Here is a 25,206-nt window from a genome sequence, read left to right on the forward strand (position 1 = left end):
GAGCACTCGAGGTCTGACTCTACTTTATTTGTCTGGAAGGGCCCAAGGGTGAAAGGGCACAAAATGGGCCTGGGGCAGAGGAATGGAAATTGAGACAGATGCCCTGACCCCCCAGAAGCATGTTGCACTACTTGGGTGAGTGGAGCAATAGCACAGTCTGTCTGTCTGGGACGATGTTTTTTGGGAGGACCTCATGCTTAACTGCTCTCAGGTACCTTTGTTCATTGCTGTCTCTTCATTCCTAGAAGAGTTTCATGCCACAGAAGAGATTTGTTTTTGTTCTTCATGTTCACCCTCTGTATCACCCATGAGTGGCTGCCTCTTCTTCAGCTCCCGGTGGTATTTGGCCATAAGGGAGGCATAGATGCAACCATAAGCAGCTGCCACAACCATCATGATGCAAACAATGCCACAAACCACCCCTGCGATGATCACAGTGCCTATAGCCCGGCGCACGCTCACAGGCCTATATCGCTGTTTTTGAGGGCATCCCACACTGGGCTCCACTTCTGTTTCTGTGCCTGATTTAGTTTTGGGAGGAGTTGGGCTTCCTTTCGTGCATGGTGGGCCAGTATTGTCCAGCACTGTAGAGCTGTTCTCATCATCCAGCTGGGAGCAGTAGTTAAACATTTCCATGGGCACCATTCGCATATCCTTCCCTTTCAGCTCCTTGGGCAGGGTACAGGCCAGCTGATCGATTTTCCCACCTGTTCCAATAGAGATAACAGAAGTGAACCACAGCTTCATCCCAATACAGTGACAGCAGAGCTAGGTCCTTAGGTGGGGTAAGTTCCTATGAGTCCCTTCACATCTGCTAAGTATTTGTCCTACAGAAGTCAAGCATAGCAGCATTATGGTTATCAAGTGGGCAACTGCTTTATTATAGCAGTAGGACTATAAAGTCCAGTCCCTCATGAGTGAATGCATTGCTGAGTGGAGAGAGTATTCAAGAGAGCCTGCCAGATACTCAGTGATTGTCAAAGGTGGAGGGAGGGAGAAGTCATTGTGCCTCCCCATGCCTGGCGGAAGGAGCAGACGTGGTATCCTTTAAAATTATTGTTTTGCCTAACTTGCAGACGTTTTATATGCCTTAGCCCTCCACAGCTGGAACAGCTTCAACCATGGCAGCTGGCTGGGATGCATCATCCTGGGCTGGGTTTGACGGTAGAGCTCATGGTGCATGATATCTGAATAGACATCTTTCAGGCCAAGACATGAAAGCCCCTGAAACCATCTATTAAGTCAGCCTCATACTGTTTAGTAAGTTATGTAAGTGTCAGTAGAACCATCTTAGAAAAGGAGAAATAAAAGCAAAATGATAGGATGAGCCTGTATCTTCTCAAAATAACAACAGACACACAGGCCTATCTTGTAACAACTCATCCATCCCCCCTCTGTGAAAATAGTGACAGATGTTGAAACAAATGCTTGAGCGAGTTTGGGCAATTTCTTTGGAAGGGGAAAAAAAAGCAAAATTAACTCCGTGTGCTTTCCATCATCTCTGTGATATGAGTGTCGAGAAAGGAAACAAACCTAAAAAAAAATATGAAAGTGGCACTTGTATGCTTGTTTGATTCTGCTCACACAAATGCATATTTCAGACTGCAGTGTAGCCACAGGCACAGATAATCTCTTTGCAGCATGACTGTGATCAGCAGGGATGTGACAGCTGACTGTTGCTGTCCACATGATTTGAGACCCTTTCCTACTCACTGGCTCCAGCAACAGAAGGTCAGGCCTTCAGTCATCATTCCTGTAAAATGTGCCATCTTTCTTTGAGTTGCAGCTCCTGCAAACATGTCATCCCACTGGCATTGCTGCTGAGAGATACCTACCTTTCCAGCCTTCCATACTTCAAGGAAAAGCTGGAAATACAAACTTGTCAAAAACTGCTTGGTTTGAAATAACGTGTTTTTTTCAGCCAGTCTGACTTGGAGCTTGGCTTGTTAATTTGAGGTTTAATTTGGGTTTGCTAATATGAGTTGCAGTATTTTCCTAAGTGACACTGTTTCCTATGGTTCTTTTGTTGAAGGCAAACCTGATGCTGTACAGCCAAATCTGGCTATTAGTTCTCCTGGCTTAAGAAGGAGAAGGGGATTGTTATTTTCAAGTGTGAAAAGTATTTCTTCTCCTTAGGCAGAAAAGGCTTAGGGGAAATCCTAAAACTTTGATGTTATTTGAGGAAAGTTCTTTCCTAGAGGTAGGAAAAAAAGAAAAAAAAAAGTAATCTTTCCTATTAGAAAAATAATAAGGAAGTAAAGGAAATAGGAGCTCTAGGGCTGCAGAGGGCTTCTCAGCCTGGCAGTGTTGCTGTATGAAGGTGTGCTATCACTAAACTGTCTCTTAGCATTGTAGCACAGTCCTTGTGCTTCTTGGCTAAGATCTGGCGTTCAGGTCAGCCTGACCTACCAGATGTATCTGCCCGTGACTCTTCCCGGCCTGCCTTTGTCTCCCTATCCATGGAAGACCAGCACTTTTGCACTTGGCTCCCCCTGCACGAGCACCTACCTCTGTAGGAGAACCACTCCATCCAGTGCTTGAAGTCTCGGAGATTGCAGTCACATTCCCAGGGGTTATCCCCAAGTTGGAGGTGCTGCAGGCTGATGAGTGGTTCGAAGGTCACCCTGTCCAGGCTCTGCAGGCGATTGGACCTGAGAGAGAGGGAGCGGAGAGCAGGCAGGTCATCAAAGATGCCCGAGGGTATCTGAGCCAGGCCATTGATGGAGAGATCCAGCTGGCGCAGCAGGGCCGTGTGTTGTAGCAGGTCCTTGTCCAAGGCCCGGATGCTGTTGTTCCTCAGCTGGAGCTCCGTGAGGTTCCCCAGGTCACTGAAGATGTTTTGAGGAAGCTGGTCCAAGAAGTTGTTGGATAGATCCAGTCTCTGTAGGGCAGAGAGGTTGGAAAACACTGCTCCTGGAAGGATGCTGAGTTTGTTGTTGAGAAAGAGGAAGGTCCTGGTGTTTGTGGGGATGTCTGAAGGGATGGAAGAGAGGCCCAAGCCGCTACAGTCCACTTCCAAATTGCCACTGTTACACTTGCAGGAGGAAGGGCAAGCAAAGAAGGACTCAGCAGCACATAGTGACAGCCAGCATCCAAGCACTGGTGGGTGAAAAGCAGGGAAGAGACAGTGCATGTATTAGAGCAGTGCTTCCCCATCCTCACCCATCACTACCTTGAACACAGCTGAGGCTACAGAATGAGCCCCATAGCAGGACTCTTGGCCACAGTGTCCTGCAGAGTCATGAGCTTCCTCACAGCTACATCCTACTACTGCTGGCTTGTACCCTGGCAGTATGAGTTTCCTCATTTTTATAAGCAAGCAAGTAAATATCCCTCCAGTTTCACAAGGAAGTAGGAACAGTGCATCCCAGAGGACTTTGCTGCCAGCTACCAGAGCACTGGAAGCTGTCAGAGGAGAATGGAGGAGAGACTGGTGGAATATGTCACCTCTGGTAGAGGACAGTTCTTTCTAAATGGTCAGGATTGAGAGAGGAGGGACTGGTATATATTTAAGAAGCTCTGTCTTTTCAAAAATAGACATGTTAATTAAAAGCTTTTAAGAAAAATTAAAACAAAACAACCTACATCTCAGCTGTGCTCCTGCAGTTTGAATCCTAATCTTTGTGGTAGATCAGACTCAGGTCTTAGCCTCTAAGTCAGGGTATCATTTGCTTTCCATATCTGCAGTGTGTTGGGTGGGCCATGACTTTTTTTTATTAATTAGATTACATTACAAAGGGATGACCAAGAAAGCTGTTAAAAAGTAACAAAGAGACCCTAAAGCACTGGACACCTGGTACTTGCTATTGCTCTCAAAATAGTTTCTGAATCCCACAGGAATAGCCCCACAAGTATCTCCTCTGTCCAAAATTGCCCATAGCAATGGAGATGAGGCAAAAATTGCAGGTCAGTAGTTCAAGATTGGAGTGATAGGAAAGGCATTAGCACACACCCCCCTTCTCCTGCAGTGTCTCAAAGGTAAGGTTAGGCAATGCACAAACCAGCATTTTTTTAGAGCTGTTGTGGATCACCATTCCAGACATGGATCTAGATCCTGAGTGGTGTCAGGGCATTAGTTACCAACCCTACCTGCGAGCCAGTGGCTTTTAAAACTCTCATTTCTGTGACAAAGAAGCATCAGCAACAGGAAAGTAAGCTTTGTGCCTCCTGTCATTAGAGGAGTAGGAGTTATGTTTAAGCAGACTATGTAAAACATTTGCATCTTTCATCTTAATTCCTTTTGTGGAATTGAAATTAGTTTCTTCAATGTGGGAAGCAAATTCAGCTCCCTCACTGTTTTTTAAGGTGACAAGTTTGAGCATTTGACTAAAACTGAAGCAGGTTTGTCTGTATGTCATGCCACATCCTTTCCATTTCTCAGTTTTCTTCAGAGAAGGCAGTCACTTGGAGTTGGTAGAGTCTTTTTAGGGGTGAATGGCAGCTAAAATTGATGCATTTATTGTCTTGCTGTTCTTTCCTGGACAGGAAACCAGATTCTTCTTTCCTGATACATTTTTGTTGTTTGTTGTTTGTTTTTTTTTCCAAACAACCAACATTATTAGCCCCAATGGAATTTTGAAAGGATTGTCATAGCAGAGGGAGCCAGTGGAGACTCATGCTATGGAGAAGCTCTGCCTGGAAGAGCTCTGCAGTCAGCCATGCTTTTCCTCTCTTCTCTTGCACCACTCTCTCTAGATTTTAGTCTGCCCCATCACCCATTTTTTCATATCAACTTGGTTTCTGTCAGTGATGCTGCCTTCGTACTCAAATTCTGTCATCCTGTGTCAGGTCTTTCTGTGTTCCCAGTGATCCTTGTGAGAACTGACAGATTTTTGGACTGGTAGCCTGAGAAGACTACACAGCTTGGATCCTGTGCTATATGGCTTTATTAAGGACCAAGGGATAAGGAGAGACAATGCCTCTGATCTTTTTTATTTCATCCATCCTTCACAATTCCTTCAATAATTTTTTTCTGTCATACAGTTGAGATCTCAGGTATACATCAGCCCAGGCCATGCCAATCAGTGTGCTCTTTTAATGATTATTATGGATCCTTATGGTGAAATACAAGAGAAGTTTTTACCCTGAGTACCTATGCGCTTTCTTGTAATGCAGAGGTTGGGGTCAATAGCAGAGATTGCCATGAAAACAGAGTATAGCCTGTGGACTGGCACAGTGCAGGTACTATCTAGCTGGTTGATATTTAATTCCATTCAGTAGATATTGTGCTCTTGTTGTAGGGAAAGAATTAAAAGAACGGGAGCAAGAGTGGAAATGGAAGGGAGCCTGAGTCACTCAAGTGATCCCCCCCTTTTCCTGGATACTTAACAAAAGTACAGTATTAATAGTAGATTGACAGCTGTGATGATGACATAGCACTTAGCTGCTTTGTACACCAAGAAAGGCAAAAGCAGACAGTATGTAATGCTATACAGGTGGCATTCTGTTCAGGGCTTCTCTCTGAAAATGTCTACCCACCACCCGTCCCAGCGGGGTGGCTCTAGGGTTCCACTGGTATGTATGCTGGCAGTGGCTGGTAGGAACAAAGTCTCAGGCAGCTGGCTGTGGTTATGTTCAGGAACTGGACTTATGCCAAGTTTCTGCAGCCATGTAGGATGTGCCAAAAATGTGTTGTTGTTACCTGTATATTGCTTTGTGCCCTTGGAAAGTCTGATTTAATTTTCAGTCCCTACAAGAGGTGCATACACTAAAATGCGAGCTGAAAGCAAAGAATAGATCACCCTGGTTAGGATGCAGCTCTATGGGGAAGAGAGGCAGGGCAGCAATAGACAGAACTTAAAGCTGTCTTCCAGCTGCACAGGAGGATGAGTAGTATGTGTTTTTGTGCTAGGGGAAGATGAAGTTACTTTGTGGGGTGTTTGGTGACTCTAGTATGTGGCAGAAAGCTGATCCAGGTATATCAGATTAAGTCTAGAGTCAGTAGCATTCATTATAAATAATGTATACAGCAGTCTAGTATGTGAGGATGGATTACAAACATGCCTGTTCTCTGGAAGAGGAAATAATTCCCCCAGATTCTTACAGTGGCAGCCCCAAGTTTAATCAAGGGGAGGGCAGGGCGGTGGTGGCAGGAACAAAGAAAACCACAGACCTGCTCAGCTGCCTGGGCATGCAGTAGTGGTGGACATGCTCCAAGCACTCCCTTCCCTCTGCTGTGGTCCTTAGATGCCTCTCTGAAGTGCAGGTACATTCCCTGAAGCTCCACATCTCCCTAGCAGTCTCTGCCCTGCATTCAGAGATACTGCAGCAGATGCCCTGGTCCACTGGGAAGATGCACAGGCTGAACTTTTATAATTTAATTTAAAAGAGATCTTCTTTATTTACTCCTTGATTTTCACTACATGTTTCAGTGCCCAGTAGAAGAATTCTGCATTTGCATACTGCATTACCTTCTAAAATCTGTTGTGACTTTTGCCATGAAGACCTGGGAGTCTTGCTCAGCATCCTACATATAAACCCCTACCACAGAAGGGAGTCTGCAGCTTACATGATGCTGATCTGAGAAATGTTCAGGGTGGATCTTTGTGCAGTGATATCTGTCTCACTGTTTTTCACCTGTCAGGCCCACTGGAATTCAGAAGCAATCATCACTCACTGTCCCACTTTAAGCCCATCTTCAGCTTTAGAGTTTTGCTCTCCCTCCCAGCTAGCCTGGCCTCTAAAGGAATCAGGAATTAGTTCAAACATCTCCATTCTTAGCTGTCCCTCTCCCCTATTCTTAACCCTGGTGTGACCTATTTTCTTTCCACTCCCTTGACAAACAGGATCATCATACTTAGTAACTGAGTAGGCATTACTTACGACAAGCCTCTTGCCACCTCATGAGGAACCTGCTCCTCCACCGGTGGCCAGCAGTTGTAGGCAGCATTGTCTTCTCCAGCATGTCTTCACATCCACCAGCCAGCCTGGCACACAGCCCCAAAGGGAAGAGGAGTGACCTTGTAGCCTGCCTGCCAGGTCCTGGATGGGGAAAGCAGAGCGAGTGGGATTCAGTTCCCTGGGTTCAGGACACGGGGCTGGGCTCAATGTTGTGCTTTCCCCTCCCCAGCTAGACTTCTGCCTTTGAGGCATCAGCTCCGTTTTGGAGGAGAGATGAAGGATGTTTCAGGAGGCGCAGCATGATGAAGGCACAACGTTAATTCATTTTGAACCTTGCAGTACAGAAATAAGGCCTTATTCACTTAAGTGCAGAAGAGAACAAGCCTGGCTTTCAATAGCCTGCTACAGTAGCTACATTAGCCTCACGCTCAAGGATAACCTGATGAATTCCTGAGGTGACCCTGCCAGGTCAGCAGACTCTGGCTCAGTCCCTCTTGCCTCCATGCAAGCTGGTACCACCTGCGCGTCCTCTCCCTGACACACAGCTCAGGCTCACTGAGGTCTGGGCATGAGCGGCTGCAAACCTGTTCTCCCCCTCCTGTATTTCCCACCAGCACTTCCTTTCTGTTTTAAGGTAAAATGGATGTGGTGACAAGAGTGGGGCTGAGCAGTGCACAGCTTCAGCTTGGGAATTTCACACTGCAGCAACTGCAGGAGCTGAAGAGCAAGCAAGCCTCAGAGAAGGGAGGACCTGGGGCGGGGGTGACTGAGTGGGAGTGTTGAAAAGCTAGGAATTACATCTTAATTAGAAGAAGGAAAAATGCTCAGTCTAATTAGAAACCCAAAGACCATAAACTCTCCCCTGACAATAAGTGACTGACAACAGGTTCCAACTTCCCTCCTGTTTCCCATCTGGGTACAGGCAAGCAGGAAAAGGAGAAGCACCATGGACCCTCCTGCCACCCTGCTTGCTTACTGATGTACCACCCAGTCACAGCAGCAGTTGGATGGACACATTTCTACGAGGGAACAGAAATAAACCACCCTCCATCCCCTCTGAGGGGTTCTGACAACATGCACAGCCGTTATTTTAGCACTCCTACTGGGACACTTGCCCCACTCACGTGCCAGCTGCTCCCCCTCCCACAGGCTCCCAGGACTGATTTATTTTATATGTGAATGTAAACGGCCAGGAAATATTTAAATTAGCATCTCAATGAGAAATATTAGCAGGTTCAGTACTTGCCCTAGTACATTTTGCAAGGCTGTTGAGATCATTTACCTAAATACCAATGCACTGAATAGAAGAATACCTCTCACAGCACCGAAACTGATCCAGCCTTCACCCACTGCAGCCCCCACTCTGCAAACCAAGCTGAAGCCCCTTCCCTGCAGCCCCCTCCAAAGAAGAAGCTGCAACAAATAGCTGTCCCCATTCGCTGCTTGTGCCGGCCCTGGCTGAGAAAGAGACTTCAGCCTGCCCCATATCAATGTCTCTGTCCTAAATGCCACGCCTGAAGCTTCTGTCCCTGGCTGTCAGTATCAACAAGGAGATTGAAAAGCTGCAAACACTTACCTGGAGGGGCTCTGCCCACAGCCACGTCCACCCGACTCTCCAGGCACTGCCCAATTACGGTCTCTTCCTTCCCTCTCCCTCCTTGACTTTCACTCCCCAGCAGCAGGCTTTCCGTGTGCTCTATTTAACTCCCTACAGCACAGGAATAAACGGCAGAGTTAAGCTGACAGCCACAGAGCCTTATCTGCCTGCTGGATAGCGGGAGCTGATCAGCTCCAAATCCCGTTGCCGAACGATCATGTCCTTGCTCTCAGCATCAGGGGCTGCCTGCCATGCTCTGTCTTTCCCTCTTCCCCACCTTCACTCCATCTAACTTTGTCAGGGTTATAGATAGCTCTGTTCCTTGTGCTCTTGCCTTTTGGCTCTGTTTTGTAACACCCCATCTGTATCAGCTGGCTTGGATCCAATCAGGGGGGCTAAGCTTAAAAAAAAACAACCAAAACCAAAACAAAACAGCTTCCTTGGGTGCTTCATGACACAACTTCTCTCTGTGGTCTCCCGTAAGCCCAGGCCCCCGCTCAGGCCATGGGCTGGTGTGCCTCCCATCCCTCTTGCTGCTATGTGCAATTCAGCCACACCATCCCCCCATCCCCTGGCAACAGTGGGGGGCTGGAGCAGGACTGGCATCCCTGGGCATGAGGGCAGTGACAGGGTCAGGCTTTCTACTCCTAGCTCCTTCTGCTCCGGCAGGGCAACTCCAACTTTTGCACTGGTTTCTAGTACCTCACATACACCCTTTCCTCTCAGGCAGCACCAAGGCTCAAGCAGAGTGCAGGGTGGGAGGAGCAGCCATGTATAAATAAGCCCTTTCTCTATGTTTAGAATTTATTGCAGTACATAGTGATTAACACCTGCTCAGGCTTTAATGCTGTCTCCAGTGCTGCAACACACACAAAGATGGAGGCACCTTGATAAAACCAAGATTATTTTAGAGCATGTCACATAAACACAGCACTCTCCACCCCACAGATAGCAGCCACCTTTTGTGCACTCATAAAAATGTTTTAAGACTTAAAAGCAGCTATCTTCATGTACATATCCAGATATAGCCTCCAATCTGGCTTACATTTACAAATGTGTGCACAGAGTTGGGCTTGCACATGTACTGGGGACTCTTCTGTGACCCATATATATAAACATCCATGTCTTGCACGAAACTGCCTGCTTCTCCATGCATAACATATGCTCAGGTGGCAGAGCAGGAGATGAGGAATAGGTAGAGGTTCCTGACTGCTAAAGTGAAAGGGCCAGTGAGCTTCTGCATTTATACCTTGAAGCAGTATGTTTTTGGAGAAATTTTAATTCCAAGGATCCATGAAAACCCAGTTTGTTCCACACATCTATTGCCAATTAGCATGTTAGACCCTTAGTGGTCAATACTCTGCACGCAGGAGAAAGCAAGGAGGCAGAGATAGTTTTGGGGAGTTTCTTTTATAAAGGTTTTCTCTGATTTGTCTTGAATTCTGACTTAATTAGGACTTCTACTGTGGCCCAAGACATGCTTTCTGCTCTGCAGAGCACCAGGCCACCTGTGCTCACTGCCAACACAGCACTGGGAACCCCAAAGTCCTGAGGCAATCAGAACCTGCCCACACCTCAAGGCTTTCCAGAACACCACCAAAACTGTGGCTGCTTTCAGCTGGACAGCCAGGCACTTCTGCAGCAGAAAGGACTCTGCCAGACCTAAGAGTGCTCCCCATACACCTCCAGCCCAAGTGGAGAGGCATCTTGCCATCTGAACTGATGTGGCATTGCCTGGATTTGGAGGCTCAAGGCTGATCTGCATTGCTGGAGCTCTGTGTGCTCTAAAGTCACCCAAGGGCTCCACAAACCAGGCATTAGCCTTCTAGGTTTACTAGATGGTTCCTTCTCCCCAGAGCAATGTCAGCCAAATGCCCTCTGATCCATGGCACACAGTGTCCAGACCTTTCTTCCATGTGCTTGGAGTTGAATCTCTTTTCCAGATACTAAAGAAATGAACAGAGTAGCCTGTGGGGCTGGTGATGGCCTTTTCTTCTTGCCATTTGATATAGGACAGTAAAAGACAACTTTCTTAGTTTCAGCTCAAAGCAACAGAATGAAATCATCCATTTCTGGCCCACGGGCTCCGCTGGCCAAAAATACACTGAGCTGAAGTGCCACTTGGACATTTGGCCTGCTGTCAGACTCTAGAGAACTCTCTAATGAGGATTCCCCTAATTAGTTTGAACAGAGAACTTTACTGCTGAGGGAGGATGCTGAGGAGATTGTAATGCCTGTGCAGCACTTGCCAGGGCATAAAAGCTGCAGCAGACACTATGCCTGTCTTGTGGCTTCCCTTCTCCCTGCCCAGACACAGGTAATGTTTGCAGTATTAGCTTTTGTAAGCGGGGTCCCAAGGAACACACTGTGAGGGTGGGGAGAGTTTCAGTTTACTGCATCCACACAGTTTTAGTAACACTTCCCAATTCCGTGACACCTATCCAAAGCTTTCCATCTGCTCTATGAATGGCTCTTATCATGGTTGTAGGTGTTGTGGTTTTGTATTTAATGACCCCCAGAAGTAAGGCTGAGGTCAGAGCCAGTAGTGCCTCTGCTCTAGGTAGCTGGATAAAGTTATCCCGTTTTCCAGACAGGAACACTGAAGCAAGAGAGACAGGTGACTGTGCCACTAGGATGAGCCAGTGTCAGAAACAGAGCCCAGCAACCTCTGTTTCTGATTATCTCTCCTAGCCCTTTGCACTAACCCTTGGATCATGGCTCAGGGATCAGACTCCGTTAACAGCCTGGCTTATGAGCATTGGCAGGGCATGTGGGTGACCTATATTACAAAAGGGTGGGTAACAGAGGCTGCAACAGATGCCAGCGATAAATTATCAGGAAATACATGTGGACATTCATCCCTCCCCCACACTCCCCTTGATGAATGATGGCAAAGTCCCTTTCCCCTTTCCAATGCTGGATTGCTTTAGCCTTTATCAGAAAAGCAGCAAGAGGAGGGGGGGCATGGAGGACACTCTAAGGAGATTATCTTTTTTCCCTTCCCTTTCCTTTTTGCTTTTAGGTTTCCTATTTTATTACTGTCACTCCATGGTACAGGAGGACAGTAGTACCCCCTATCCAGTGATTGAAGCATATTGTTCTCTGTGTTCCTTCATCAGCCCTTGGCAGGCAAGAGTCAGTACCCAGAGGGCAGGGAGTCATGTCAGGCATGTTGTTTGATTACAGCAACTGGAAGTTCTTGAAATAATCTGGCTGAGCAGTCCTAGTGAGGAATCATGCTCCTGACAGTACCACAAGTGGGTGTAGATGTCTTGGAGATGATGCCCATTCTTGGTCCCCCAACAAACAGGGATTTATTTAAGACAGTCCAACAGAGGGCTACAAGGATGATTATGGGACTGGAACACCTGTGTTATGAGGAAAGGCTGAGAGATCTGAGGCTGTTTAGTCTAGAGAGTCTCAGAAGACTGAGAGGGGGTCTTATTAATGTAAATAAATACCTGAAGGGTGGGTGCCGAGAAGGAAGCGCCAATCTCTTTTCAGTTGTGTCCTGTGATAAGGACAAGGGGTAATGGATTCAAGTTAGAACACAGGAAGTTCCACCTCAAGATGGTGAAAAACTTCTTTACTGTAACTGTGATGGAGCACAGGAACAGGCTGCCCAGGGAGGTTGTGGACTCACCTTCTCTGGAGACTTTCAAGATCCACCTGGATACATTTCTGTGTGACCTGCCCTAGATTCTGTGGTGGTCCTGCTCTGGCAGGAGAGTTGGACTCGATGATCTCCAGAGGTCACTTCCAACCCCTAACATTCTGTGATTCTGTGAAGAGACCTAGGTCAGTCGATCAAATTATTGACCACAAGAGGTCACATTGTCTGAGGCAGCTTCTCATTTGTTGTCTATTTGAACTGCAAAAGCACCCCAAGATGGCAGCCAAGCTCAGCAGCACTGTAGAAACATACAGTGTGTGTCACTGCCCCAGTGAGCTTCTAAGCTTAATAGCTGGGGGCTTCATTTTCAGCACTTACTGATTTATTAGCACGTGTGTTCAGGGTTCATTAGTGTTGTGCTGTCACAATCAATGGAATGCACATTTTAGATTCACACTAAAAATCCAGCTGCAGAAGAAATGGGACCATCTGACTTGTAGTGATCAATCACAGCTAAGCAAAACAGCTCATACAAAAAGCTGTCCAGTAGAAGGCGTGTGAAACCCACTTGGTATTGTAGAAGACACTCTTGTGTTCCTGACTTGGTGTGATTAAAAACCTCACCCTATTCTCTGGGATGTGAAGAGGGCAAAAAGCTTCTGATCTTTGAAATGGCAATGTGTGGGCACCTCTGAAACACAAATGCGATTGGTGTTAAAATGCTTTTAGTCCCCAGCCCCTCTAAGAAATATTGACTTTATCCTCATTTTATGGAGGGGTCAACTGTGATAGAGGTAATAATGGCTGCTAAGTTTGGCTGGCTGAAATTTTCAGGTGCCCAGCTCTTGATACCTCATAATGAGCCCACACCAGTTCCCTACTCAGTATGTTCAAACATGCCAAGTGCAGTGCTTGTATTGGGATCACTTGGGCTTGTAAATGTTCTCCTGTCCTGCAGAGGTGATCTGTAGGGCTTGTCAGAGTTGCACAGAATAAAGAAGTTTTGGCCAGGCTTTCCCTAAGGTTCCTATCAGACCTGTGTCAAAATCAGGAAAGAAGCCTTTACTTTAAATAGGAAATATTATTTGCATGTCAAGCCTCCTTGACCAACACACAATAACGAGACTAGAAGATGTGGGAGAGGCTGGAAATACCGAGGGCGTTAGGCCCCATTGAACCCTCTGAAAAATACGGAGCATCCTAAGGGGAGCCAGAGTGGGTAGCAATGATGAGAAAGATCCAAGTTGCTGTGGAGAAGTGGGATTCTTGGGGAAGCTGTGGAAGCAGGTGGGGAGACTGGGATAACCAACACTGGAGTGACAGGAAAGTCCCAGCACGAGAGTGCAGCATATGGAGGAGGCCCAGCACAGCAGCAGGAGGAGAGCTGAGGGAGCAGCTGACAGGAAGAAATCTAGCCATGTGTGTGCCAGCATCTTCTCCAAGTATTATTGAACATGACAGACCACGTGCATGTTTCCTCCCTGCAAAACAGAGGCAGCTGAGCAGGGAAGCGACTGAGGGAGTGGGAGAGGGGCTCAGAGGAGGGACATGTGAGCTGGCTACTCAGTTTCTTCCTCTTTTTCTTGCCACAGAGTGATGTTTTTGTTCTTCTCACACTGTTGGCAAAAATGGATAACCAAGTGAGATGTGGAGAGGGTTTCTACATGAAGACTGAGATAACATTTTCTGATCTAGCCAGGAACAGTTGGCTGTGGGTGGTGGCTTGTCACCAGCCCTGCCAATTCTAATCCAGATCCCATTTTTTTCTCTTTCTCTCAGCTGTGGAATGAAGAGCCTTCTCTACAACTTTAATTTCCTGCAGGGGTTAATCCCATGGTCAGCAGTAGTTCAGGCCCTTAATCCTTGCACTCAGCCCCTTGACAGAAGGACTGTGGCTGCTTCTGACCCAGCGGGTTTGAGGAAGGCTCCATTTGGTTCTCAGCTTCTCCTTTACACCCCACAAACACCCTTTAGCTCACTGGCATTTATAATGCCACTTCCTCCTTCTTGCCAAGCCTACTCTGTGGGTGTGGGTGGTTGGCATACCCCAGGGAGAGCCTCCAGGCAGAGAAGGTGGGTTGGTGGGAGAATCCTGATTCTGTGGTCTTCATTCCCCACCCCCCACACAGTTATTTATTTTCTGCACTTCTTAGCTGAAGTATGGTTGCTTTATGTTACAGGCATAGCAAGAATAAATGCTGAGAGTTCGTTTTCCTGTAAACAAAAAGTGGAGATATTTAGTGCAACCAAATGGCATGTGGAGTGGTTTGCCACAGCAGGCTGGAGTCAAGCATAGCAGCTTTTTCAGGGCTGATAGAAAAAAGCCAGTTGGAGTGCGTATGGGATCCTGAAGTAATCTCTTTCTTGCTTTTGTTTGGGTAGTGTTCAGGAAGGAGGGTCTGTAAAGAATTCTCTGACGGCTCAGAAATTTTCAGATTACCTTCCCTGGGTCTCTTTTTAGGGACAAAGGATGCAGCAGATTCATAAGACAGAAGGTGCCAACCTATCTGAGATGAGAGATACATTTACATGCACAGAGTAGTAGATGGAGGTGCATCAATTTTGCAGCAAGACAGAAAAATGTGATTTTTTTTATCAGTGTAAGTTCTCGATTCACAGTTCTGTCTCTGAAGTGCTAGTGCCATGTATCTATCAAGCAGTATGGCCAGACTTCCAAATCAAGAGGCTTAGATCAATACCACGAAACCTCTATTATAACTTAACAGGGCCAAGGCACCTCAGCCATAACCCTTTCTCCTTGTGCTTCTTCATTCCTAGAATCAGGTGAGCATCTGCAAGCCTGGGTGATCTCATGCATACAAAATGTCCCACATCTGCCTGGTTGCTATCATTCATGTCTGCATTATCCTAAGAACTGTCTTTGCCTTGTTTCATTGTCTGTATTCTGAAATATGCCAGGATCCCAAGCTTATTAGCCTTCATAGTGCTTGACTCTTGTTTCTTTTGCTTCTGCTGGAGAAGCCAAAGTGATGGAGAACTGATGCCACCTAAGCTGCTGAGTGAGAGAGTCCCCCCCCTTCTTCCTCACCCAGCACCCTGGCTGTGCTTCCCCGGCTGCCAGCCTCTCAGAATGAGACCACCAGCTGCAAGGATAGTGGCTTGTCACCTCTTCAGTTGGAGCAGTAGGAGAGAGAGGAGGTAGAAAACATGGTAGGACAAGGAAAGAACTTCACTACTGTCTCGCCTCACAAGCCTTTGCCACGGGCACCTTGACAGGGGTAGGGATGCATGTGCAGCAGTGAGGCAGAACACAAGATGCCATCAGTAAAAGTCCTGTCTGCTCTTATCGGAAGGGGATTGGTGACCCAGCATGCACACAGCTCCTGGCAAACCTCCCAAGGAAAGGCTGACTCTCATTTATCCTGATGCATTTATCCTGAACTCTGAAAGAGACCTTTTTCTGTCTTAGTGAGTTGCATAAATCTGTTTCACTTGGTTGTCACTGTGGCGCAAGGTCGGTGGTGCCTGTTAGAGAAAGTCTGGAGCTCTACTTCCCCTTCCCCATCACCCCCCATTGTCTTCCTAGAACATCCAAGAGGAGCATCTCTGGAAAGTCCACAAAAACTGCATGAAGTCTGGGCTGCTACCTGCAGGTCCAGGGGTGCCTGAGGATCTCTGGGACGCTTACACTCTTTGCAAGCTGGGAACTTTCCCCATAGCTCAACAGGATGTGGTGACACCTCTCATGACCCAGAGTTCCAGCCAGGATGCATCTGGGTTAGCACACACACTTCACAGCCCCATGCTGCAGACCTTGCCAAGGCTGGGGAAGGTCTTCACAGTTTTCTGAAGGGCTTGCAGCCGCAGAAGAGATACAGGTGCGGCAATGTTCATATCCCATCAATATCACCAAATACAAGTGGTGTGGAAAGCAGGGCCCACCTTCAGCTCCTCTGCCCCCACACAGGTACCTCACAGCAAAATCACAGCAGCAGCAGCACTCCTGGCTTTGGGGAGCATGGGCAGCAGACAACCTCCCCAGGAGCTGAAAGGGAGCCCAAGTGTTAAGTGCTAAGTCAAGTTGCCTCCAGCAACTCCTTTCCAGACTCAAGATGTGGTGCTAATTTTTTATTCACAGAATCACAGAATCACTTAAGTTGGAAAAGACCTTCAAGATCATCGAGTCCAACCATTAACCCTACTCTACCAAGTCCAGCACTAAGCCATATCCCCAAGCGCCACATCCAGATAACTTTTAAACACATCCAGGGATGGTGACTCAGCCACCTCCCTGGGCAGCATGTTCCTGACAACCCTTTCAGTGAAAAAGTTCTTCCTAATGTGTAGTCTAAACCTCCCCTGGTGCAGCTTGAGGCCATTCCCTCTCGTTCTATCACCAGTTACTTGTGAGAAGAGACCAGCACCTACCTATTTTCAGCGTCCTTTCAGGTAGTTGTGAAGGGCGATGAGGTCTCCCCTCAGCCTCCTTTTCTTCAGACTAAATAGCCCCAGTTCCCTCAACCCCTCCTCATAAGACTTGTTCTCAAGACCCTTCACCAGCTTAGTTACTCTTCTCTGCACCCGCTCCAGCACCTCAATATCTTTCTTGCATTGGGGTGCCCAAAACTGGACAGAGTACTGGCCTCACCAGTGCTGAGTACACTGCTGGCTCATATTCAGTCAGTCAGAACCCCCAGGTCCCTTTCTGCTGGATTTTCCAGCCACTCTTCCCCAAGCCTGTAGTGTTGCATAGGGTTGTTGTGGCCCAAGTGCAGGACCCAGCACTTGACCTTGTTGAACTTCATACAGTTGCCCTCAGCCCATCAATCTAGTCTGTCCAAGTCTCTCTGTAGAGCCTCCCTAACCTCAGGCAGATCAACACTCCCTCCCTACTTGGTGTCGTCTGCAAACTTACTAAGGGTGCATTCTATCTCCTCATCAAGATCGTTGATAAAGATGTTAAAAAGAAGTGGTCCCAACACTGAGCCCTGAGGAACCCCTCTTGTGACTGACTGCTAGCTGGATTTAACTCCATTCACCACCACTCTCTGGGCCTGGCCGTCCAGCTAGTGTTTTACCCAGCAGAGCCATGAGCAGCCAGTTTTTTCATCAGAATCATAGAATCACAGAATCTTAGGGGTTGGAAGGGACCTTGAAAGATCACCCAGTCCAACCCCTCTGCCAGAGCAGGGTCGCCTAGAGTACATGACACAGGAACGCGTCCAGGCGAGTTTTGAATGTCTCCAGAGAAGGAAACTCAACAGCTTCTCTGGACAGCCTGTTTCGGTGCTCTGTCACTCTCACAGTAAAGAAGTTTTTTCTGATATTTACATGGAACCTCCTATGCTCCAGTTTGCACCCATTGCCCCTTGTCCTATCACTAGACATCACTGAAAAAAGCCTGGCTCCATCCTCCTGACACTCGCCCTTAACTTATTTGTAAACATTGATGAGGTCACCCCTCAGTCTCCTTTTCTCCAAGCTAAAGAGACCCAGCTCCCTCAGCTTTTCCTCATAAGGGAGATGTTCCACTCCCTTAATCATTTTTGTGGCTCTGTGCTGGACTCTTTCAAGCAGTTCCCTGTCCTTCTTGAACTGAGGGGCCCAGAACTGGACACAATACTCCAGATGCAGCGTCACCAAGGCAGAAGAGAGGGGGAGGAGAACCTCCCTTGATGTACTAACCACACCCTTTCTAATACACCCCAAGATGCCATTGGCCACAAGGGCACACTGCTGGCTCATCGTCATCCTCCTGTCTACTAGGACCCCCAGGTCCCTTTCTCCTACACTGCTCTCCAGCAGGTCAGCCCCCAACCTGTACTGATACATGGGGTTGTTCTTCCCCAGATGCAAGACTCTACACTTGCCCTTGTTGAATTTCATCAAGTTTCTCCCCGCCCAACTCTCCAGCCTGTCTAGGTCTCGCTGAATGGCAGCACAGCCTTCTGGTGTGTCAGCCACTCCTCCCAGTTTAGTGTCATCAGCAAACTTGCTGAGGGGGCACTCTGTTCCCTCATCCAGGTCGTTGATGAAAATATTGAATAGTTCCGGTCCCAGTATCAACTCCTGAGGGACTCCACTAGTCACAGACCTCCAACTAGATTTTGTCCCATTGACCACAACTCTGACTTCTTCCTTTCAACCAGTTCATGATCCACCTCACTACCTGATCATCAAGACCACACTTCCTCAGTTTATCTACCAGGATGCTGTGGGAGACAATGTCAAATGCTTTACTGAAATCAAGATAAACCACATCTACCACCTACCGTCATCTATCCACGTAGTTACTTCTTCGTAGAAGGCTATAAGGTTGGTCAAACATGACTTCCCCTTGGTAAAACCATGTTGACTGCTCTTAATGACCTCCTCATCCTTGATATGCCTAGAGATAGTGCCAAGAATAAGTTGTTCCATAACCTTTCCAGGAATGGAGGTGAGGCTGTCTGGTCTGTAGTTACCCAGGTCCTCCTTCTTGCCCTTCTTGTAGACTGGAGTGACATTTGCTATCCTCCAGTCCTCAGGCACCTCTCCTGTTGCCCACAGCTTACCAAAGATGATGGAGAGTGGCCTAGCAATGACCTCCATCAGTTCCCTCAGCACCTGTGGGTGTATTCCATCCGGACCCATCAATTTATGGATGTCCAGATTGCTTAAATGATCCCTAACCCAATCCTCATCTACCAAAGCAAACTCCTCCTTCATCCTGACTTCTTCTGGGGCTTTAGGGATCTGGGGCTCCTGGGGAAAGTCTGCAGCAGTAAAGACAGGGGCAAAGAAGGCATTCAGTATCTCTGCCTTTTTTATATCCCCTGTCACCAGGGCACTCACCTCATTCAGCAGTGGGCCTATATTGCCTCTAGTGTTAGTTCTATCTGCAATGTATTTGAAGAAGCCCTTTCTATTGTCTTTGACCTCACTAGCAAGGTTTAGTTCCAAGGAGGCCTCAGCTTTCCTAATTGCCTCCCTACATCCTCTGACAACAGTCCTATATTCCTCCCAAGTGGCCAGCCCCTCCTTCCATGATCCATAGATTCTCTTTTTCCACTTGCGTTTGCCCAGCAGTTCTTTGTTTAACCGTGTGAGTCTCCTGGCTCCCTTACTTGATTTCCTGCCCATTGGGACGCTCTGATCCTGAGCTTGCAAGAAGTGGTCCTTGAATGTTGACCAACTATCTTGAGCCCCTTTACCATCTAGTACCCTGTCCCATGGGACTTCTCTTAATAATTGGTTGAAGAGGCCAAATTTGGCCCTGCAGAAGTCCAGGGTTCTCGTCCTGCTAGGTATTCTGTTCCTCCCACACAGGATCCCAAACTCCACCATCTTGTGATCACTGCAGCCAAGGCTGCCATTGACTGTCACCGCTTCAACCAGACCCATCTTGTTAGTGAGCACAAGATCCAGCAGCGCTCATCTCCTAGTTGGTTTGTCCACCATTTTTATCAAGAAGTTACCATCAGTGCACTGGAGGAACCTCCTAGACTGTGAATGGCTGGCTGCGTAGGCCTTCCAGCAAATATCTGGCTAGTTAAAATCCCCCATGAGGACTAAGGCCTGTAATTGCAAGGCTGCTTTCAGCTGCCTGTAGAAAGCCTCATCAACTCCCTTGTCCTGACTGAGGTCTGTAATAGACCCCCACAACTGTATCATCCATGCCAGCCTGCCCCTTAATTCATACCCACAGACTTTCCGCTTGCTCCTCATTGGCCCCTGGACAGAGCTCAATACAGTCTAGTGGCTCTCTCACATAAAGAGCAACTCCACCACCTCGCTTCGCATACCTGTCTTTCCTAAAAAGGACATAGCCATCCATGACCACATTCTAGTCATGTGGGCTGTCCCACCATGTCTCTGTAATTGCCACCAGATCATAACCCTTAGAGCACACACAGACTTTCTAACTCCTCCCTTTTATTCCCCATGCTGTCTGCATTGGTGTGCAGGCATTTCAGGGAGCGAGCTGAGCACACTGGTGTCACCCTTGGGAGGCAGGAGGACTTCTAGTCTTCACTAATACTAGAACAATGCCCCACTAATTCAAACCCAGCTACAAACCCCTCCCACTTTGAATCTAGTTTAAAGCTCTGTGAATGAGCCCTGCTAACTCCTGCCCTAGGACGCTTTGTCCCCTGTGGGACAGGGTCTTCCCATCCAATGCCAGCAGGCCCGGTGTGCTGGAAATCAACCATCCAGGAGTTTTGTCCCCTACCCCCATCAGGTCTAGTTTAAAGCTCTCTCAATGAGCCCCGCTGACTCCTGGCCAAGAATCCTTTTCCCCCTTGTTGATAGCTCTATGCCAGTGTTAGCTAGCATACCTGATGCCCTGTAAACATCTCCATGATTGAAAAACCCAAAGTTCATCCGACGGCACCAGCCTCTAAGCCATACATTAATCAGTTGTGTTTTCCTAGTCCTTTCAGCTTTTCCTCCCACTGAAAGAACTGAGGAAAAGACCACCTGTGCTCCTGATCCCACAAGCATTCAGCCTAGTTCTCTGAAATGCAGTCAGTCATTAAGTTCAGGCCTGTATGGCCCTGCTGTAAAATTAAGTCTCAGTCCTTCCTGTGATAGATGTGGAGCATTGCAGTGTATAAATAATGGGAAGTCTCTTTTTTTCCCATTCATTAAAAAAAATGTTAAAAAGGTGTCCTTTTAATTTTGTTTAAAAATTGCCATATGATACAATATGCTGTTTGGCTTGTAAAGCCAAGCACAAAAATGTGAGTTAATACCCCCACAACCTTCATTCAGCCACTTGCATGTATGCATGACAACACAGCCTTTGCTTACCTGCGCAAGTATTGTTTCTTTATTTCACAGGACCCTGTCCCATACTCATTGCAAAGGACACATGATACTAAAGCTAACAATGAGAATGTTGTAATAAATAAAGCTAATTTAATAGGGTCAGCATTAAATATTAAAACACAGTTCTGGCAGTCTGTACATTCCTAATTTTGCGGGTGCCCAACATGAGACCCTAGGGGTCATTTTGCAGAACTGCTGAGCACTCACAGCTGTTTTCCAAAATGCTGGACCAGCAACCTGGTCCAATCTCAAGGACTCAATGGCACTGAGAGCCAAGAGGCCCCAAGCTCTGGCTTATGCACCTGCTGCTCCTTCCCCTTGTGGCTAAAAGGGAAGTCTCTTTTCCCTTCAACAGCTAGGAAAATAATTACTCTCTGGCCTCATCGGGAGCATAAATTCTCTCTCATCAGCTACAGAGGCAACCGTAGCAGCAAACATCTTCAGAACACCACAAGACAATGAGTAATGATGCATTGCCTGGAGGGCTTGGATGGCAAGCAGTAAACAAATAAAACAGGCACACACTTTGCAGTACCAAAAAAAAAAAAACGACATCCCCCTGCTTCACTCCCTGAGCACCATGTAGCCGGTGCCCCAAATGAGGCAGCTCATGAAAATACAGGGTGTGATCTTACCAGTCAGGAGTGCAACCCAGTGGAGGTGGCACGCTGCCCCAAATTTCGACATTTCCTGACTTTCAACTGTTTGTTTTTGCAATGTGAATAAAACTATGATTCACCTAATCTCATCCCTTGCAGGTGAAGCAACTCTTCCTTCCATCTCTCCACCCTGGAATTGAACTAGTTTAAAAATTCTTCATCTATTAGGGTGCTCTTAGCCACACAAAGCATTTTTTGTGAGCCAGAATTTCAGTAAAGCCACAGGAGTAAGGGATGTGTTATGAGGTATTTCCATGCAGTAGGCATAGAAACAGTTCAGGACTCCAGCTCCAGCTCCTTCCCACTGAGGACTGGAGTGTGTGTGTCATGGTGTAGCCCTCTGGAGTATTACCCAGCTGGCAGGAGCATCCCAGTATGGTCATTTGAATTACAGCTTGAGCCACCCAGGGCTGGGACAGATGTCAAACAGTGTAAGCAGCTGCTTGTAACCAAACATGGCAAGTGAGGGAAACTGCTTGGTCTCTCTATAGAATCAGCAACAGGCAAGTGCTGAAGAGTCGCCAAAGAACTGCCCGGAAATGCCTTGAGTCTGTCCCCATCCTGTTTAAGCCTCTGCCACTCCCTCGGTACTCCCTTCCAGGTATCCTGGGAGACAGCTCTGTGTTGCTGCTGACCCTCCCTGCCGCACTGAGACACAGGTCTGCTGCCTTCATCAGGCTTCTGTGGTGCTGAAAAGTCTAGAAAGTCAAATCCTGTCTGCATCAGGTTTAGAAAAGCCAGAGGAAGGGCAGGAAGCTGGAGTAGCTCAAGAAGATACCTGAGCTGAGAATGCACCTTGCTAGGATGTGGCATTCGCTTTGCTAGAGGCAAGGGTAAAGCTATGACCTGGTGTAAAAAATACAGAAGAGGGGTTTCCACCTTTCTCTTTGTAAACAGCCCCTATGCTCAGGATTTACCATAATTCTTCCAAGTGGGCATGACACACTAACAGAGACTGCACTGATGTTTGATGGGGAGACAACTCCCTCAAGCCTTTTGCTCATGTGGAATAATTCCCTTGCAAATGTTGTTTGCCCACAGCAGTTAGAGGCAGATCCCCCCTCCCTCCCCCTCCTGCTCCCCAACAGACCTGAGCAACAAAGCTCAGAAGAAAAATGGTATGCAATTCTGGAAAGGCACCCCCTCCTCCTCACTTCTGGAAATGTCCCCAGCTTATTGACATGACCTTGTGTGCCTTTAAGGGTCCCCCTGTCTTTTAAGGGTTTCCTTCTCTAAACCATGCAATAGCAGCTATTCCAGCCCTTCCCCGAATTTCTCCCTCCTTCCTTGGGTGGCAGATCAGACACGGGCAGCAGAGCAAGCTGTACCCTGCTCATTACCTTTGGCATCAGGGATGTGCTGGATGTGGCACATTCAGGCTACCTGACAGTCCACCTCTGGGGCTGGAGGCCTGGGGCCTGGCTCAGTCATGACCTGATTGGAGCAACAGCTCCAAATATCCTCACTCCCTCAAACAGGGAGAGCTCCAATTTTGCATGTCTCTCTTAATTAGCATAAATGCAGTGGCAGTAATAAGCTGGGCAGGCAGCAGGAGCAGGGGGGCAGAATGCCCCATGTGGGATGTATATGTCCACGTGTCTGTGCATGTGTATATATGCACACATGTATATATGCACACACACATTCTAATGCTCACATATATGCCTGTATCCATAGGCATATCCATACTCATTCACATCAAATCATTCAGGACATTTTCTCCCACTTTCCTCCCTGGAAAAGGCTGTGAAGTTTCTGTGCTGTGTTCCACCCCCACCTCAGTGCTGTGCCTTCCACCAAAAAGTTCAGAAATCACAGGCAGGGATGCTGGAAGCAACTTGGGACTTATTTTTTGCTCTACTTGTGGTATGTCATCCTTCACTTCATGTCCTGTGGTCCTGTCTGTGAGCTGTGTGTGTCAAATTGTACATTGTGTATGCACATACACAGAGACACACACACACACCCCTTGCCCTAAAGCCTGTTTACTGAATGCTTGACCTGCCTGGTTTTAGTCCTCACTTCTCCATTTTAAATCATTCTCATTAAGGCAGCTGAGACCAAAATTATACCCAGCAAAGCCACCATGGATCAGGTGAGTGGCACCTCACATGCTGGCCCCTCTCACAGCTCTGAGGAAGGGACACAAACCAGGGCTCTCCAGGAGTTTCCTGGTACTTGGTGGCTACAGCACCGAGTGCTTAGCCTCAAAGCTGCACCTGAGCTCGCCGTGCTGCAGTGAAAGATGCTGCTGCCGTTCACAGCTGGGAGAAGTTGCTCCCAGCTGCCAGCACTGCAACTGGAGTGGAACCAGTACCAGCAGCCTCTGCGGCAGGGTTTTGTCGTCTTGCCTTAGCGGCAGGATTGCTGCCCATCAGCCACGCACAAGCAGGACTTCTCCTCCGTGCCGCCTGGCAGACGGTGCTACCCTTGACCGCCACTCGGCTCCCCGGGGAAGCCAGTTTCTGGGGGGCAGACCCACTGATCTCACATAGTCAGAGAGGGGGAAAATACAAAAGAGGGACGTCTTTACTTACCTCTCACAGGCTGGGATCGACGCTCCTCTGAGAATGGCAGGTCCTCCAGCAAACTCGGTACAATCCCAAAGCAAATCCAGCAGAAAGTCCCTCCGTTGCTGGCTGGGCTCTCGGTGGACCCTAGTTGGCAGGAGCCCCTCCTAGCCAGTTGCTCTCTCCTTGTGGAGGGCAGAGGAGCGACACGGCGAGATGGCAGCGTGGGAAAGGGGCTGTAATCCTCTGTAAATAATAAATAGGGGGAGAGGGAAAGAGAGAGGGAGACGGGAAAGGGAGCGACTGCGCGCAGCGAAGTGACAGCTGGTACATCTGCGATGGCAGCAGCACACGCACAGGAGCGCGCACAGACAGTGCAGAGGAGTCACCCCGCCAGGCAGGCTGGATCTGCTTCGAAACACCCAGAAGGAGCTCAGGAGGTTTTCACTTCAACCCATCCTGGAGAAAGAGCAGTTGCTGTCAGTCCCTCTCTTTCCCTCCTCCCCTCGTTGCCGCCATCCCTCTGCGGGTGCTGGGAGCCGAGGGGCTTGAGGAGTGGTGAGGATATGCTGGGGCGGGGGGAGCTCCCTACAGCCCCTCAAGAGGCAGATTGGTCAGGCACAGGTTACGAGAGGAAGCACCGAGCCAAACGCCTCCTCCCCTCGCTCCATCCCTCCCCTGCCTGGCATGGCTGATGACAATAAACCTGGAGAGAAAGGCACGAGGAAGGGAAGGGACGAGCCCTGCTGTCGGCTGGGTTTTGTATAGGGATGAGGCGAGTGACTGCAGCGAAGGGGAGGCAGCGGGGGAGAAACCGGGAGGCTTGGGAGCACGGCACTCTCTTCCCACCAGTGCTCCAGAGACGGCAGGGGGAGGCGGTGTGTCTGACACTGAGAGTTAAGCGAGAGGTGCCCACGGCGGGCCGGCCGCATCCTGCCCAGCCACAGTGGTTGAGCACTCTGGCTGCTGTAACGCTTCCTTGATCAAATGCAGGCACCATCCAGCCTCTGTGTCCTTTGGGATCTGGGGAAAACTTGAGGAGTGCCGAAGGGGGTAGTGGGATAAGGGGAATGGGTGAAAGAGGAGCATTTTCACCCACAGTTTGCTCCATTGCATTTGGTGTGCAGTGGGAAGAGCGTGCTCAGCCCACATGCCCAGCACAAGGTGTTGAGTGCAGTAACATCCACACAATTTCACAGGCATCCCCTGCCCTCC

General features: G+C 48.2%; 2 protein-coding genes across 4 annotated transcripts in view; one reads left to right on the forward strand and one right to left on the reverse strand.

Moving 5' to 3' along the window:
• LRTM2 (leucine rich repeats and transmembrane domains 2) lies at nucleotides 1-24,571 on the reverse strand. 3 transcript variants are annotated; one of them, XM_051640994.1, is made up of 5 exons: nucleotides 24,019-24,571; nucleotides 8,417-8,548; nucleotides 6,823-6,981; nucleotides 2,509-3,099; nucleotides 1-707 (listed from the first exon to the last, which is right to left on the reverse strand). In XM_051640994.1, the coding sequence occupies exons 3-5, from the start codon at nucleotides 6,902-6,904 to the stop codon at nucleotides 253-255; spliced, it is 1,128 nt and encodes a 375-aa protein (XP_051496954.1). In that variant the 5' UTR covers nucleotides 6,905-6,981; nucleotides 8,417-8,548; nucleotides 24,019-24,571; the 3' UTR covers nucleotides 1-252. The 3 variants fall into 3 exon arrangements, with proteins under 3 accessions (XP_051496954.1, XP_051496964.1, XP_051496974.1); XM_051641004.1 differs by lacking the exon at nucleotides 8,417-8,548; XM_051641014.1 differs by lacking the exons at nucleotides 8,417-8,548; nucleotides 24,019-24,571 and adding an exon at nucleotides 8,154-8,186.
• The window catches only part of CACNA2D4 (calcium voltage-gated channel auxiliary subunit alpha2delta 4), a 135,946-nt gene that overhangs the window by 80,957 nt on the left and 29,783 nt on the right, over nucleotides 1-25,206 (forward strand). The window lies entirely within an intron of this gene.

The sequence above is a fragment of the Apus apus genome, chromosome 1, assembly GCF_020740795.1.
Source record: "Apus apus isolate bApuApu2 chromosome 1, bApuApu2.pri.cur, whole genome shotgun sequence".
NCBI classification, from domain to species: Eukaryota; Metazoa; Chordata; class Aves; order Apodiformes; family Apodidae; genus Apus; species Apus apus.

Excerpts from the sequence above, each read along its gene's own strand:
- LRTM2 (XM_051641004.1), bottom strand. The coding sequence starts at position 6,904 with ATGCTGGAGAAGACAATGCTGCCTACAACTGCTGGCCACCGGTGGAGG. Across the intron at positions 3,100-6,822 it reads GAGGTGGCAAGAGGCTTGTC|TGCTTGGATGCTGGCTGTCA; the intron begins GTAAGTAATGCC and ends TTCACCCACCAG. Across the intron at positions 708-2,508 it reads GGAGTGGTTCTCCTACAGAG|GTGGGAAAATCGATCAGCTG; the intron begins GTAGGTGCTCGT and ends CTATTGGAACAG.